Here is an 18,177-nt window from a genome sequence, read left to right on the forward strand (position 1 = left end):
TGCCGTGTTTCATTGATGATACGTTAGATGTAGAGTGTGTACAAAATAACTTGGTGCCCTACCTGTGCAAATGGAATGGCAGTAGATAGCTGTAGAGGTGGAGGTCCACTTGTGAACGGACTTTGAATGTAGGGAAAACGCTGTTTGCCAGCTGAGGTCTTCACACAAATGTCTATCTTGCAGAACTTAAAGGTGCCAGTAGGAAGTCTCAAGCAGTCATATTAACTAATGATTGTAAACTAATAGTTTGATGAATAGAGACTTTCAAAATCAATAGTCTGTCTCAATTGGGGTGTGTGTATGTGTGTGTGTGTGTGTGTGTGTGTGTGTGTGTGTGTAATAATGTTTTTCAGGTGGTGAAGGGAGTGAGGCGACTCTGCCTTTAAGTTCAATTCTGTAATGTTGGAGACTTGAGAGAATGAAATATATTTATAATATAGAAAACTAAACATGTTTTTTTAATTATTTTTTTTCCAGCATTGAAAAGACAATGGAAAAAATAAATGATGCTTGCAAATTTACTTCTCGGCTCTTGGAGCATGGAAATATTGTAGAAATTCTGTCGCTAAAGAAGCTTGTTGGAGCTCAGTTGCTTTATTTAATCAATAACACGCCAAAACCAGATGTAACCACCACAATTGAGTTCAACACAGATATTAATAAATTTGAAGATGCTATCAAGGTGAGTTGATTTTTGTTTTTATATTAGGTTTATGCATTAGTTCATAGTGTTTTTGTTGTGCATGTTGGTATTTTGGTTGCTATAGTATTATTCATCAGTTTTTTTTTGTTAACTTTCGCCATCTGAGTTTACATATTGCTGTTTTGTCATTTGGAGATAGTGAGGGGGAGCTGTGGATGTCAAAAATAGGAGTGCCAAGTGGAGAAACCTGAACCTTTTGACATAATCATCTTTTTGAATTCAGTAGAAGGGTGACAGCAGCAGCCTCAGCCAAAAACATTCATGCCATGTGTGGGGATAATGCATTCGGACAGAGGACGGCAATAAAATGGTTTTTTTAATTTTTAGGAGGAGTGTTTCGACAAAAGTGACTCAGGAAGACCTCAGGTGTTTGAAGAAGATCCACAGTGATCCATGGCACTGTACTTGAGAACTGGCAAATGTGATGCACTGGGATCATTCTATGATCAAGCAATGTTTGCAAGCAATGGGGAAGGTTCGAAAATTAGATGTATGGGTACCGCATCCTCTAAGCCAAAGGCACAAAAATCTGCGGGTGGCCGAATGCTTGATTGTCGTCAACTGACTCGTTAATTGATGGCCAGAAATGTTGTCTTTATTCTAACATAAGGAAAAGAAAGGTACGGTTGAGCCCAAACGAAGCAGGAATTTCTAGTATAAAGGCCTGTGTGCATCCACATAATATGATGTTATGTATCTGGTTGAACAGTGAAGGTGGTGTATATCACAAGTTGATTCCCCGAGGTGCAACTAATGCTGACATTTTTTGTTAGCAACTTTGATGTCTTGGAGACTCAGTCCAAGAATGATCACCAAGAAGACTGCGTGAAGTGATGCTACTCCATGAGAACACCTGTCTGCATTCTGGTAGACTGACTTAAAGCCCCATACAAGAGTTGGGTTGGGAAGTCTTTCCACACTCACCCTGTTCACCTGATCTTGCGCCCTCAAATTTATATATTTTCCTCTTTGTATGAGCAACCTTCAAGGAACCTGGCCTCTGAATGAAATAGTGCTCCAAACATTGCTCGATGATTTCTTCACCTCAAAACGATTTTATTTCTGTTGTTGTTGTTGTTGTTGTTGTTGTTGTTGTTGTCTTCAGACCAGAGACTGGTTTGATGCAGCTCTCCATGCTACTCTACCCTGTGCAAGCTGCTTCATCTCCCAGTACCTACTGCAACCTACATCCTTCTGAATCTGCTTAGTGTACTCATCTCTCGGTCTCCCTCTACGATTTTTACCCTCCACGCTGCCCTACAATGCTAAATTTGTGATCCTTTGATGCCTCAAAACATATCCTACCAACCGATCCCTTCTTCTAGTCAAGTTGTGCCACAAACTTCTCTTCTCCCCAATCCTATTCAATACCTCCTCATTAGTTACGTGATCTAGCCACCTTATCTTCAGTATTCTTCTGTAGCACCACATTTCGAAAGCTTCTATTCTCTTCTTGTCCAAACTAGTTATCGTCCATGTTTCACTTCCATACATGGCTACACTCCAAACAAATACTTTCAGAAACGACTTCCTGATACATCAATCTATATTCAATGTTAACAAATTTCTCTTCTTCAGAAACGCTTTCCTTGCCATTGCCAGTCTACATTTTATATCCTCTCCACTTCGACCATCATCAGTTATTTTGCTCCCCAAATAGCAAAACTCCTTTACTACTTTAAGTGTCTCATTTCCTAATCTAATTCCCTCAGCATCACCCGATTTAATTTGACTACATTCCATTATCCTCGTTTTGCTTTTGTTGATGTTCATCTATATCCTCCTTTCAAGACACTGTCCATTCCGTTCAACTGCTCTTCCAAGTCCTTTGCCGTCTCTGACAGAATTACAATGTCATCGGCGAACCTCAAAGTTTTTACTCCGTCTCCATGAATTTTAATACCTATTCCAAATTTTTCTTTTGTTTCCTTTACTGCTTGCTCAATATACATATTGAATAACATCGGGGAGAGGCTACAACCCTGTCTCACTCCTTTCCCAACCACTGCTTCCCTTTCATGCCCCTCGACTCTTATGACTGCCATCTGGTTTCTGTACAAATTGTAAATAGCCTTTCGCTCCTTGTATTTTACCCCTGCCACTTTTAGAATTTGAAAGAGAGTATTCCAGTCAACATTGTCAAAAGCTTTCTCTAAGTCTACAAATGCTAGAAACGTAGGTTTGCCTTTTCTTAATTTCTCTTCTAAGATAAGTCGTAAGGTCAGTATTGCCTCACGTGTTCCAACATTTCGACGGAATCCAAACTGATCCTCCCCGAGGTCCACATCTACCAGTTTTTCCATTCGTCTGTAAAGAATTCGCGTTAGTATTTTGCAGCTGTGACTTATTAAACTGATAGTTCGGTAATTCTCACATCTGTCAACACCTGCCCTCTTTGGGATTGGAACCATTACACTCTTCCTGAAGTCTGAGGGTATTTCACCTGTCTTATACATCTTGCTCACCAGCTGGTAGAGTTTTGTCATGACTGGCTCTCCCAAGGCCGTCAGTAGTTCTAATGGAATGTTGTCTACTCCGGGGGCCTTGTTTCGATTCAGGTCTTTCAGTGCTTTGTCAAACTCTTCACGCAGTATCGTATCTCCCATTTCGTCTTCATCTACATCCTCTTCCATTTCCATAATATTGTCCTCAAGTACATCGCCCTTGTATAAACCTTCTATATACTCCTTCCACCTTTCTGCCTTCCCTTCTTTTCTTAGAACTGGGTTGCCATCTGAGCTCTTGATATTCATACACATGGTTCTCTTCTCTCCAAAGGTCTCTTTAATTTTCCTGTAGGCAATATCTATCTTACCCCTAGTGAGATAAGCTTCTACATCCATACATTTGTCCTCTAGCCATCCCTGCTTAGCTATTTTGCACTTCCTGTCGATCTCATTTTTGAGATGTTTGTACTCCTTCTTGCCTGCTTCATTTACTGCATTTTTATATTTCCTCCTTTCATCAATTAAATTCAATATTTCTTCAGTTACCCAAGGGTTTCTACAAGCCCTCGTCTTTTTATTTAATTGATCCTCTGTTGCCTTCACTACTTCATCCATCAACGCTACCCATTCTTCTTCTACTGTATTTCTTTCCCCCATTCCTGTCAATTGTTCCCTATGCTCTCCCTGAAACTCTGTACAACCTCTGGTTTAGTCAGTTTATCCAGGTTCCATCTCCTTAAATTCCCACCTTTTTGCAGTTTCTTCAGTTTTAATCTACAGTTCATAACCAATAGATTGTGGTCAGAGTCCACATCTGCCCCTGGAAATGTCTTACAACTTAAAACCTGGTTCCTAAATCTCTGCCTTACCATTATATAATCTATCTGATACCTTTTAGTATCTCCAGGGTTCTTCCACGTATACAACCTTCTTTCATGATTCTTAAACCAAGTGTTAGCTATGATTAAGTTGTGCTCTGTGCAAAATTCTACTAGGCGGCTTCCTCTTTCATTTCTTAGCCCCAATCCATATTCACCTACTATGTTTCTTTCTCTCCCTTTTCCTACACTCTAATTCCAGTCATCCATTACTATTAAATTTTCGTCTCCCTTCACTATCTGAATAATTTCTTTTGTTTCATCGTAAATTTCTTCAATTTCTTCGTCATCTGCAGAGCTAGTTGGCATATAAACTTGTACTACTGTAGTAGGTGTGGGCTTCGTATCTATCTTGGCCACAATAATGCGTTCACTATGCTGTTTGTAGTAGCTTACCCGCATTCCTATTTTCCTATATGTTGAAGTTTCAAATTTTTGGATGCTATTTTGGTTGTATGTCAGAGTATAGTTAGCTTTCTTGGCGCTTGTGGCAGGCAATCTAATTTTCTCGAGTTGCCACATCACATGCAGAATTATGTTAGAGCTGGAAAGAGGATGCACAGAAAACAAGATTATTTAACTGTCAAGAAATATCATTCAATTTTAAAAGTTTACTATGTGAAACTACTAAGTTTTGCAATTTTTGTTCTTTCTTTCTGTAAATATGATTGCTTAGAGAAAATGAAACTAGAAATGGTAGGATTACAGAGATTTCATTATGTGACAGTTGATTTTTATTTCATGTTCTGTGATAGGTACTCTGTGTTTAAAGAGAAGCCCCACAACAACTCACAGTCCTGTGCTATAGACAGAATCATTTTATCTTTATGGGTTAAAAATTTTTTCACACAGCTACTCCAGAAATAGTCAGTGTTTCTGTGCGATAGGTTCACAGTGCATCGGTTATCCATGGCTATGTTAAAAGTTTGTGGCTTTATCATATTAAGCCATCAGCTAGAGAACCTCAGTCAATTTCTAAACAAATTAAAAGAAATGTTTTCTGTTGTTATTTGTTCATATCAGTAGTAGTTTGAATTAGACGGAGACAGTGACATCTTGCAGCTTTTATCAACAGTTAAACCATCTGAGTATGTTGCAAACAAAATTTTTAATATGTTCTTTACACTCATTATTGAAATTAAAGCAATACTGCTGTATCAGTGTTTTTAACTACATTCAGTCCCTAGAGTATACAAAGAAAACAAGCTATGTAGGTAGTATAATTACCAAAATTTGTAGTGTTGTGGCAGGTTACCAGTGCTGCATTGAAAATCCATGCTTCGTAAACTATTCCATCTAACTTTGAAAGTCGGGTATTGTGTATAAATGTAACTAATGGAACAGTTAACTGAAATTCTCAGCAGTAGTTTCACATCATAATGTGAATTTAATAGACAACATATGTGCAAGTTTCTTTTGTTGCCTCCATGATGTATTTCTTGATGTGCAGAGTGACTGCAGTCACCCTTTGTGCAACACTTGAATCCTCCAACCCATTGCCAGAATGAATAGTAACTGAAATATAATGATCAGAGATTTTCACACAGCTATGCTTTTGAATACATGTGAAGGGTTCTAAAGTAAAAACCTGCATTTCAAAAAACAAAGAGAAGTGATTTTAAATAATGTTGCAGAAAAAAAAGTCGTGAAATAATATAGAGGCTGCGCCTAATCGTGCAGGAAGAATTTTTAATTCTCATTAATTAAATTATTAACCCTACCTGAGAGATTAATCTGTAGTAGTGTAGCCAAACACCAGAATGAAAAAACCAAACAATAGTTTATACATTAACAACAGTTCTTCAAATTATATTCTCCCGGTGTGTTTATGTCATTGTTCTGTATCTCTCAAGTTCAGTATTAGACAACAAACTTTTGTGGCAACATTTTTCAAGAGACATAATTGTATGTGGTATTAATAGACTAGATTTGTGTTGGTGCAGGCATTTTTCATCCTGTTCCCATGGTTTGCTTGAAGCAAGGCTTACAGTAAAATCAGAAAACTACCAGTTTCTATTGTAGTTAGTAAGAAGAAGAAGAAGAAGAAGAAGAAGACTGAGTATTCATTGCTTATCATTGCTTATTAGAAAAGTCTTTTTTAGTTTAAAAAAAAATTAATCATTCCACTCTTGCTTTTGTGTGAATAAGGAACTAAGAAACCACAGCACAGTTTAAATCTGATGTGCAGGTTACTTTCACAATTGAACAATCTAAACCCCCCGCCCCCTGCCTGCCAGAGAACAACTCCCACATTTAGTGAGCACCTCGGAGGCTTCTGTGTAAAAACCCTACAAACTCAAATCAGTACTGTGCCTTCCGTCATTTACCAACTCCACAACTTATTGATCTCCAAAAAAAAATCGCATAGTATATTACCCTTTTTTCTCACATTTGTTTCTGCCAATGAATAATTTGAATCCCCACTGAGTCTTTGATTCCTTAAAGGCTTGGAAATGATGGTAGGGCTTTTAAGATTCACTTTTAGTTCCCTGACCTTTAGAAGTAAAACCAGACTCCGGGAGTTTTTGGTGATAAGTTTTAGCCTGTGAGCATTAATTTTGTGATTGGAATTCATGGCAAATGAAAATATGACTACTTAAATATCATACAATGCCAGTATTATTACAGTTTGACTTCCACACAAATTAAGTGCAGAATGCAGTCCTTGTAAAACAGGGTTGTAAAATGATACACTCCTGGAAATTGAAATAAGAACACCGTGAATTCATTGTCCCAGGAAGGGGAAACTTTATTGACACATTCCTGGGGTCAGATACATCACATGATCACACTGACAGAACCACAGGCACATACACAGGCAACAGAGCATGCACAATGTCGGCACTAGTACAGTGTATATCCACCTTTTGCAGCAATGCAGGCTGCTATTCTCCCATGGAGACGATCGTAGAGATGCTGGATGTAGTCCTGTGGAACGGCTTGCCATGCCATTTCCACCTGGCGCCTCAGTTGGACCAGCGTTCGTGCTGGACGTGCAGACCGCGTGAGACGACGCTTCATCCAATCCCAAACATGCTCAATGGGGGACAGATCCGGAGATCTTGCTGGCCAGGGTAGTTGACTTACACCTTCTAGAGCACGTTGGGTGGCACGGGATACATGCGGACGTGCATAGTCCTGTTGGAACAGCAAGTTCCCTTGCCGGTCTAGGAATGGTAGAACGATGGGTTAAATCACGGTTTGGATGTACCGTGCACTATTGAGCGTCCCCTCGACGATCACCAGAGGTGTACGGCCAGTGTAGGAGATCGCTCCCCACATCATGATGCCGGGTGTTGGCCCTGTGTGCCTCGGTCGTATGCAGTCCTGATTGTGGCGCTCACCTGCATGGTGCCAAACACGCATACGACCATCATTGGCACGAAGGCAGAAGCGACTCTCATCGCTGAAGACGACACGTCTCCATTCGTTCCTCCATTCACACCTGTCGCGACACCATTGGAGGCGGGATGCATGATGTTGGGGCGTGAGCGGAAGACGACCTAACGGTGTGCGGGACCGTAGCCCAGCTTCATGGAGACGGTTGCGAATGGTCCTCGGCGGTACCCCAGGAGCAACAGTGTCCCTAATTTGCTGGGAAGTGGCGGTGCGGTCCCCTACGGCACAGTCGTCTACAGTCTTGGCGTGCATCCGTGCGTCGCTGCAGTCCGGTCCCAGGTCGACGGGCATGTGCACCTTCCGCCGACCACTGGCGACAACATCGATGTACTGTGGAGACCTCACGCCCCACGTGTTGAGCAATTCGGCGGTACATCCACCCGGCCTCCCGCATGCCCACTATACGCCCTCGCTCAAAGTCCGTCAACTGCACATACGGTTCACGTCCACGCTGTCGCGGCATGCTACCAGTGTTAAAGACTGCGATGGAGCTCCGTATGCCACGGCAAACTGGCTGACACTGACGGCGGTGGTGCACAAATACTGCGCAGTTAGCGCCATTCGACGGCCAACACTGCAGTTCCTGGTGTGTCCGCTGTGCCGTGCGTGTGATCATTGCTTGTACAGCCCTCTCGCAGTGTCCAGAGCAAGTATGGTGGGTCTGACACACCGGTGTCAATGTGTTCTTTTTTTCATTTCCAGGAGTGTATTTCTATTAGAAGATGAATGGCTACATTTAGCCTGAGAATTATCTCATATCTCAATTACCGCTTTGTGTATTGAACATTGACATGTTTTGTGACAAGTTATTTATTACATTTTAAATGAAAACAAAAATAATCAATTTTTGAAAATACAAGTAATTGGAAATTAAATGAGAATATGTTTAAGATTTTTTGACTTATCCCACATCCGTAAGGACCGTTTAGTGTGGGATGTATGGAAGGTACATTAGCATATTTGTTTTCTTTATAAACGTTTATTATACGTTCTTGTTTTTCTATCCTTTTATACATCCTGGAGGTCTCCTGACTATGGATTTATTGGAACTAAAAGTACACCTAATCTAACCTAAACTTCTCCTATGTCGGGAATTTTTATAGAAGGAAGGGAAGTCTAATGTTTTAACTTCAGTCAATAAGGGTCTTCAATTTGGGTTTATATTTGATAGAAGAAGACAGAAGAGGGGGGTTTGGGGGTATGGACCTGTAGCTGCTTGGACATGTCCATGTCCACTAATACCCCATTCCAGCACTTGACATTTAACAGTGCATGTTCTGAAAACTGAGATATTAGGAGTGGTGTTTTCATTATTATTGGTTGAGTTTATTCAGTTATTGTGTGACGGTTGCCCAGAAAGTAATGCACCACTTTTTTTTCCATTCCCTTCTGCCGAAAACATTGCTATGAATGCAAAATGTTACGTATGTATTATTTGAAATTTGCTGAGTGAGCGTGCCAAGTTTCCATCACTTCCGACAGATAGCGTAGCTGCAGGGCAGTTCCAAAATGGCGTCTGTAGGTGATGTGCGTTACAAGCAATGTTCCGTCATTGAATTTCTCACTGTAGAGAAAGAAACTGTGGGGAATATTGGCTGGCCGGTGTGGCCGTGCAGTTCTAGGCACTTCAGTCTGGAACCGCGTGACGGCTACGGTCGCAGGTTCGAATCCTGCCTCGGGCATGGATGTGTGTGATGTCCTTAAGTTAGTTAGATTTAAGTAGTTCTAAGTTCTAGGGGACTGTTGACCACAGATGTTAAGTCCCATAGTGCTCAGAGCCATGTGAACCATTTTTGGGGAATATTCACAAACACTTTTGCAAACTCTGTGGAGCATCAGCTGTCTGCAGAAGTACAGTTAGTTGCTGGACACGGAGGATGAGATCGCCAGAAGGTGGTTTGGCGGAGCTCAACAATTTGCAGCGGTCGAGGAGACCATCCACAGCTGTCACATATGACACACCTGACCTAGCCCCCTCAGACTTGCACTTGTTTGGACCATTGAAGGATGCCATTCGTAGTCGTCAGTTTGGGAATGATGAGGTGGTGATACACACATTAAAGCACTGGCTTGATACACACATTAAAGCACTGGCTCCGCCACCAGGACAAGGATTGGTGCCGCCAGGGTATACTCGCCCTTGTTTCGCATTGGAAGAAGGCCATAGAACGGGATGGAGATTATGTGGAAAAATAGGGTGTTCAGATAAAATACCATTCTTTTCTATCGTGTATGAAATTCTTACTATGTTCAATAAAGAATTATTGAAGAAAAAAATACAGCGCATTACTTTCTGTGCAACCGTCGTATTTGCTTGATAATGTTTCTAATGATTCGACATTATAACAGTGACAAATATGGAATCTTTTCAGGCTACTTTCGGAACATTTACTACAGAGGTTGTATCCACATCAAAGGAACTATCGCCGCCAGCGACCTTGCCAGCACCAGTGCCATTGACTCTAAATAATGTGATGGCAGCAGCAGGAATGGGCTTGGTGACAGGTTGCCCAACAACAGTTACCACTACAAGTAGCCCTGTTTCAATTCATTCATCATTTGATGGTGAATTGGCAACTAACTTCACAATGGCCACAAATGTTCTCAACCAAGATGTTGCCCCAGTTGTGCCTCCAAGTACATTACATGGATTTACAAGTATTCAGGAATACAATCTGCAACAGTTAGCAAGCCTTGCAGAGAAGGAGGTTTGTATAATTAATTATGCTCTCAAGTTTTCTGGTCGTTGTATGTAAATTGCAAAATGTGTTAACATCTGTGTGTTGCCAGTTTCTGTGTGCTTGAATTTTCTTGGAAAGCATTTGTGGTAATTGCTCTACTGCTCTGTTAAACAGTTCTGTTTGAAGGGCATTTAGAGGAGTGGGTGGGGGGGGGGGGGGGGGAAGAGAGAGAGAGAGAGAGAGAGAGAGAGAGTTAAATATATGCGGAGTATTATATTACCATGTGATTCCTTTCTATATATTTAAGTGGTAGTGGCAAGTGTCTGAAATTGTTTGTCTGGAGTGTAACAATGTATGGAAGTAAAACACGGATGCTAAATAGTTTAGACAATAAGATAATAGAAGCTTTTGAAATGTCATGCTGCGGAAGAATGTTGAAGATGAAGTGGGTAGATAATGTAGCTAATGAGGAGGTATTGAATAAAATTGGGGAGACAAAAAATTTGTGGCACAACTTGATTAAAAGAAGGTATTGGTTGCATTCTGAGACATCAAGGGACACAAGTTTAGTACTGGAGGGAAGTGTGGCGGGGAAAATTTGTAGAGGGAGACAGAGTTGAATACTTTAAGCAGAGTCAGAAGGATGTGTAGGTTGCAGTAGTTATTCGGAGATGAAGAGGCTTGTACAGGATAGAGTAGCATGAAGAGGAAAAAAATCTTCGGACTGAAGACTACCCCTGCCTCCTCCTCCTCCTCCTCCTCCTCCTCCTCCACCACCACCACCACTACCACCACCACCAGCATGATTACTTTCACAACAAATTCGCATGTATAAAGTCTTCTCAGCAAAATAATAGTATGATTTTACAGTTTTAAACACTGCTGTGAGCCAGCAACAGTACAACAAAAAGATTTGTATTACACAGCCAACTGTTCGGCTGTATTTACGAATCGTATACATGAGTTTTAGTAAAGAAAGGCCATTAAACATTTGGTTTTGTCGTAATTGTTAGCGGGGTATTTTCTACTCTGGAGGGGCTCTAAAAGTGCTTCTTATTCTTAGTTAACATACAATGAGAAAAGAAAGTACTATTAAGATGGTCTAATGTGAAGGCGACTTACGAAACATGTACATTGTTTCACAACAAGACAGAGTCTGCAACCAAGAGGCATTTCACAAATATTGACTTTGGTCACACAAATCTATTATCATCAGTTTTCCTTTATATGTGCTTCTGAACTGAAGAGTACTTACCACATTCTTTTAGTAATGCAGTCTGAAAACAGGGCTAGTTCCATCCAAATTTTTCGGCTTACTCTTTCAGTCCTAAAAGTTTTTTTGATTACTATAAACAAAAAGAGGCTCTTTCTTTCATTCAAAGGTTAATTCCAGCAAGGCTTCCTGGTTTTGTCTTTGTTAAATCAATGGCTACATTGACTGGTTCAGTAAACAACCTATACAATTTCAGTATATGTCACTTTCCACGCAATTGTCGTGATTATTAATCATTGTCCAGTATTCATTTATTTTTAAAGGAGTGTTTAATGTTCAATAATTATGACTCTTTTGAGAACAAAAATCTCCTCTCTAAGAATGCACATGAATTCTGCAGACATATATCTTGTGAAACTACTCACTTGGTTCCTCTGAGATCCATAGCACTGTAGGCATTAGCGTTCAGGGTGATGCTATTTTCCCCACACTCCTGTTTAATGTAAAAAAAAAAAAAAAAATGAGCTTATTGAGTATCAGACCGGATTTGTGATTGGATGAAAGACTTCTTTTCATATAGAACTCAACATGTCACTCATAATGGAAGAAAATTGTCAGATGTAAAGATAATTTCCTATGTACCTCAAGGAAGTGTGATAAGACCATTATTGTTTACATGTATATAAATGATTTAGTTAGTTTGTACATAAGAATGTAGCAATGCCGGAAGGCAGTATCAGTTTGCAGAATAACCTGCAGAGGTTTGATGAATGATTGTAGGCCCTGGCCATTGATCATGACTGTAAATAAATGTAACATATTGAACGTACATGGGAAAAGAAAGTCACCAGTGTAGAACTACACTGTTAATAGGGAAACTGCTGGAAACACTATCAAATGTAAAATGTCTAGGAGTGATTATTCAGAGCAACCTTAAGTGGAATAAATACATTCTAGTGTGGTCACCAGTAGTCACCTACACCCCGTACAATCATGTACTATTTGATGATGTAGATTATATTGGTGTTTTACCGTTCGTGGTAAGTGTCACTTGTGTGTGTTTATTTATTAGTATCCTATTTATTTATTATGAGTACTTCTCATTTTGTGAATTACAGAAATAATCTGCAGAGAACAGAGAGATGTTCAGTAAACAATTTTTACAATTTCAGTATATGGCACGTACCATGTAATTATCATGTGATTATTAATCATTGTTCTTCATTCATTTATTTTGCCTCAGAGCAGATCTGTTCATGGCAGCGAGCCATAACATGTAATCGGTATTAGAAATAATAGTGTGTGGTCAGGACTGAAAAATTTACATGTTTGCTCTAGTGGAATAACAGGAAAAGAAGCAGCCAGATTGAGATTCATAGGAAGAATCTTACGCAAGTGTAACTTATTCACAAATGAAGTGACTTATAAAGTGCTTGTTCAACCTGTTCTTGAATATTGTTCATAAATATGGGGTCCTTACCAGGTAGTACTGATAGAAGAGGTAGAGGAGATCAAATGAAGACTGGTGTGTTTCATCACTGGATTATCTAGTCGGATTGAGAACATTTCTGAGATGCTCAACAAACTCCATTGACAGACATTACAAGAGCCATTGTGCATAGCAGAGATTTACTATTAAAATTTCAAGAGTGTGCTTTCAGGATGAGTTGACAACATATTACGTCCTTTCACATACATCTCACGTAATGGCCACAGTGGGAAAATTCAAGAAATTAGAACCAATACAGAGGCGTACCAACAATCATACTTTCCGTGCACCATTTGCGTGTGAAATGGGGCACGGGGGAATCGGTCAGTGGTACCAGAAGTATCCTCCACAACACACCATTAGGTGGCCTGTGGAGTATGATGTAGATATGATATTGACATAAAGGAATTAGAAGATTGATATCTAAAGCAGAGGATGATACAACTGCATCCTGTTCTTTGTTCTGTAGGCAGCTGTGGCTATACTACTAACATACAAACTCCTGCAATTCGTATCCGTATACATTAAAATTTTGTGGATCAGTTTAATCTATTAGTTAGCTGGAACTTTAATGGACATACATATTCCCTGCCTAAATTATCCTCTAATGAAGTCAAACCTTGTAATTCATATTGTATTGACTATGAACTTGGAGGCTGCATTTTAATACAATTTAGTGTGTCGTAATATGATACATTCACTTTGTTACAGCTTTCTATTGTAATTAGTGAAATCAATTGTTAATGTGGTCCTCAATGTAATAAACTTTATTTTGTGTACTTACAAATATATTGAAGAGAAATATTGGGAGATTCACTTATTTTATCTTATAAGTGAAACACAGAACAGGAATCAGAACATACAGTGGAAGTCCAAATGATGGAATGTCCTTGAATAGGCTTTATGTAACTTAGTTTAAGCTTCTGGCAATAGCGTAAGTGGCAGCTGTTAATGCAAGTGAAACAGTGAATGACTGGGACATAAGGCAGCTACCTGTACAGTGGAAATAGATCATATCTGTATTTGTATGGGAAAACCCTCTTCAGGCCGTACATATATCGGCAGTGCAGCTATCCTTTCTTCCTACACACTGTGTTCCAGCTAGCAAAGTGGCATTCTGTCCTGATAGAGTAATAACAGTGGCTTGTTACAATTGAGTCTAGTGATCGTGTGTAAGTCAAATAGAGGAAAATAACAACATTGACACAGTCCGTAAAGTGTTAACCGCAAAATAATAATTATTGTAGATACCGACATACATAACTGTGGAAATCTGAATGAGTATGGGCTTTTATATGAAAAACATGTATTTCTGCAGATATGAGGGTATGTTAAATGTATGTAGAATGTGCTATCTACAGTGTCATTGTCTATAGAATGTTCAGTCATAAATGATTTGTGCAAAACGTTTCTTCTCTCTTGAACATTTACTGGTAAATGGTAAATGGTAGATGGTATATGTAGGAAGAGCTTTGTATACTATTCTTTTTAAATTTTGTATTGTTGTCATAGTATTACTTCATAACAGGATGTAGCAAGTGATAAAGTCTCAGTTGCTTTCCTTGCACTTCTCAAATTAAATTTGAAGTTATGATTAAGAAATCTGGGGAGGAGGAGGAGGAAGAGGACAGCAGATGTTATGTGTGGTTGATCTATGATTGGTTTGAGTCCTGTTAAATTCAAAATTGACGCAACAGTGAAGATTTGAAGAGAGAAAACTGTGATTTAGACCAAGCACTGTGATGCAGTGGAGTCTCATTTGGGAGGAATGAGATTAAAAGTTGAGCTATCACACAGCTATAGCCTTTTGGTTTCTTACATGCCCTTTGTTGCTCATTGAATTACTACTGGGTTCAAACTGGCTGCAAAGTAATTTATAGTAGCTTTACTTCATGAAGCACACATTTTAAGCCAAGAAGGTGCATGCCTGTTCAAGATGGTGTTCACTATGTGTGTGTATGGCTGTGCATGCTTGGAAAATCATTTCACTTCATTCCAAAAGAACAATTAGGATTTTTGTAATAGATCTTACCATAGCTCTGGTTTATTTGAAATTTTTAATTACACTAATGTTCATAAATTCATCTATTGAGTGTACTGTGGGGGTTTGGTAAGATTATCCATTGTAGTACTGCAGTTTTGTGAAGAACTGCTGTACTATACTATTCCACCGCTATATGTCCACCCTTTCACATTTTCTCATCCAGAAGTTTCATTGCACTTCACCAAAGTTTGTGCTATTGTCTCTTATGCATAATGACATGATTTTCCTTGATGAAGGAGAAAGGAGTATGATATAATTCCCTGCATTTGATGATAAGAGACTAACTGTAATGAGATTTGAATGTTGAGATTTGTCAGTGTTTGAAGATGAGGAGGAGGAGGAGGAGGGGGGGGGGGGGTGTATGTATGTATGTATGTTAAGGTTCAACATACCATTGACAACAAGGTCATTAAGAGACAGAACAGAAGCTCAGATTTTGGAAGAAAATTGTTCGTGCTCATTTCAAAGGAACCATCCTATTATCCACATGAAAAATATTATGGAAACAACAGAAAATGTAAATCTGGGTGGCTGGAAGGGAATTGTAGCTGCTTTCCTCCTGAGTACAGTGCCTGCCACTAAGCTACTTTCCTCAGTTCAGTAATTGGGTTGTGAAACGTGTTTCCAAAATGTGAGGAGGACAAAACCACCATTCGACATACTTGCACTTGTGTGGTATTATAGTTACAAACTACAGTGTTTACAGTTTAGGTATCTTCTCTTTCTTGGAGTTATGCATTGCAATATCGACATATGCATTTTTGTTAAATAGGAAAGCTGTGCATGAAATCATGTTTGACTGTTCTGTTTTGTTGGTCTATCAAACTGATTGTATTAAAGAAGATGCTAATTTTTCAGGTTGCAGTCGGTGCCTCTGCAGTAAATGTAACTAGTACTCATCCGCCTGCTAGCTCAAATCCGAGCCCTACTCCATCATTCACATTAGCAGATCTGTTCTCTGGTGATTTCAGTTCAACAAACAATGCAATCAATAATCTTCAAGCGCTTGCAAAGTTGGGGAGTGTCACACTCAACAACCAAGGTAGGTTTTCTCAAGTGTCTATGTTCAGTAAATTTGAAGTGGAAATAACAAGAGGGATGTTACAGAACTGTTCGGAGTTGCAGCTACTACTCCACTTTCACAAATTACATTGCATAGTTACAGGCAAAGCTTGTTTTTATCCCTGTGTTTTTCGCCTCATCAACTGAAAGAAATGCACGCTTCATTTCATCATCATATCTCATCAATGCAACTATCTTAGGCAATAAATTTGCAACAAGAGGCATTAATTATCCAAGGTAAAGCAATACATCTCCGTAGAACTAATATTAGCAGTAGGCTCCATGACACTAGTTAAACAAGCTGAGCTACCACCCCCCCCCCCCCCCCACCCCCCCACCCTTACTTGCCATGAGCCTGCCAGTTGCTCACTGCTTGGACGTACATATGAGTGAGCAAACTGGCACAAGCAGATCAATGAACAGGCTGGACTTAGAGAATGTGGAAGGTAGTGGCTAGGTTGATGTTAACTCTAGCTGGGATTAATGAAGTGTGCTGGCAGGAAGAACAGTATTTTTCTCAGGTGAATACTTGAGTTTAAACTCTAAATCAAACAGTGATACTGCAGGAGAGCGTCTAATGATGATCAAGAAAAGTAGTGAAGAGATGCTCAAAGCCAAAATATGCATTAAGTCACAACCCATCAAACTAGTAAAATTTTGTATGCCTGCTCACAAGATGGAAAAACATATTTGATGAAATAATAATTCTGATATTGTTATATGATTAAATAAGTTATTCAGTATAATCAAACAATGGCAAATCCAAGATGGAATAACAGCAATATGGAAAGGGTGGATTACTACTCACCACATAGGGGAGGCATTGAGTCACAGAAGACACGATGATGAAGACTAACTGCCTCTCTTTCTTTCTTGCACATGTGTTTTAGTTCTGAAATATATTATCTTTACTACATGGTGAGTAGTTACTTTTATTCCTTCTATTATTGGAATTCCACCTAGGATTTCCATTATGTTTGTGTACTGTCTTATTATATTGAGCCTTTTAAATATGTGTACAGAGCATTTAATTAAAGTTTGTTCTTCAGTGGTACCAAAAAACTAAATGAGGTGAAGTGAAAGCATATTAGTATAACTCCCTCTCTTGTTAATATGCAGTATGCAGAAGGTATTTTGTTTGTTGCGACATGCTCTGTACTTCTGTCGAGCTACGTCACTGTTGACTACTGCATAAATAAATTAATCCAAGTGAAGTAACTCTTATTTATTATAAGTCACAAAGTGCCTTGACATGAACACTGGTACACAATATTCCATATAGACACGAGATTAGTCGTGACATGTTATCGCTTCCATTAGTAATGTCCTCCTGAGACTAAGTTCACGTAGGCACTGCATTATTAGTGCTGTAGTGTCTGTCTATTGTCCACTACACTACCAGGTAACTTCATAATTGCAGTGGTAGTCTGTAGAACATGACTGTTGACTGTAGAATGAGACACTCGAAATTCAGCTGTGTTATAACTTGACGTAGGTGGCAGTATGAGAGCTGTGTGATTGACTGTGTTGTCTGCGATAACAAGTTCATTGCCTCTGGCTCTCCTGGCCGGATGGTTTCATCATTGTCCTTTGTTTATATCTGTGGGAGATGTGACAAAGAAGTTCCTTTGTCGATGGCGACCTCTGTTGATCAGTCGCCGTGACTTGTTTTGTGATATGGGAAGGAATGTACCCAGTAGGAGGTGCAAGAGAATTCAACAACCCCTCTCCATTCAAGAGAGAGTAGGTGAAGCCTCTGTGTCAGCCATTAGGGTTGTGAACGATGTCCATCTGCATCTTGGGCCTCTTTGTTGTCACTGATGAGGTCTGTGCCTGTTAACTCAGGAACTAGCAGGGTGTCTTGAGGTGGTAAATTGTGTGCCACCATCTGTTACAATGGTAAGGGGAAGTACCTCCACAGTGAAAATATGGTTCGGTGCTCTGACAGTTCGGGACATCCCTGTACTGTGCATTTATCAACATAAGAATAACTCGTGAAAGTTTCTACCAGAATGAGCCAATAACTTTTGGGAGGCCTGTACCAGAATGAGCGAATTGGTCGCAAGAAAGTGACAGCACATCTACATCTGCGTGATTACTCTGCTTTCACAATTAAGTGCCTGTCAGAGCGTTCAGTGAACCACCTTCAAGCTGTCTCTCTACTGTTCCATTCTCGAACAGAGTGCTGGGAGAAATTAGCACTTAAATTTTTCTGTGAGAGCCCTGATTTCTCTTATTTTATCGTGATGATCAATCATATT

The 18,177-nt window shown here is 39.7% G+C and overlaps 1 protein-coding gene across 6 annotated transcripts in view; it reads left to right on the plus strand.

Moving 5' to 3' along the window:
- Positions 1-18,177, plus strand: part of LOC126281189 (B-box type zinc finger protein ncl-1-like) — a 142,895-nt gene that overhangs the window by 72,657 nt on the left and 52,061 nt on the right. For all 6 annotated transcript variants that reach the window (XM_049979897.1, XM_049979892.1, XM_049979893.1 and 3 more), the window contains exons 7-9: positions 478-682; positions 9,800-10,135; positions 15,713-15,896. In XM_049979897.1, coding sequence (XP_049835854.1) covers positions 478-682; positions 9,800-10,135; positions 15,713-15,896 — 725 coding nt within the window. The remainder of the gene's footprint in view (positions 1-477; positions 683-9,799; positions 10,136-15,712; positions 15,897-18,177) is intronic.

Source organism: Schistocerca gregaria, chromosome 7, assembly GCF_023897955.1.
Source record: "Schistocerca gregaria isolate iqSchGreg1 chromosome 7, iqSchGreg1.2, whole genome shotgun sequence".
In the NCBI taxonomy this organism is placed as follows: Eukaryota; Metazoa; Arthropoda; class Insecta; order Orthoptera; family Acrididae; genus Schistocerca; species Schistocerca gregaria.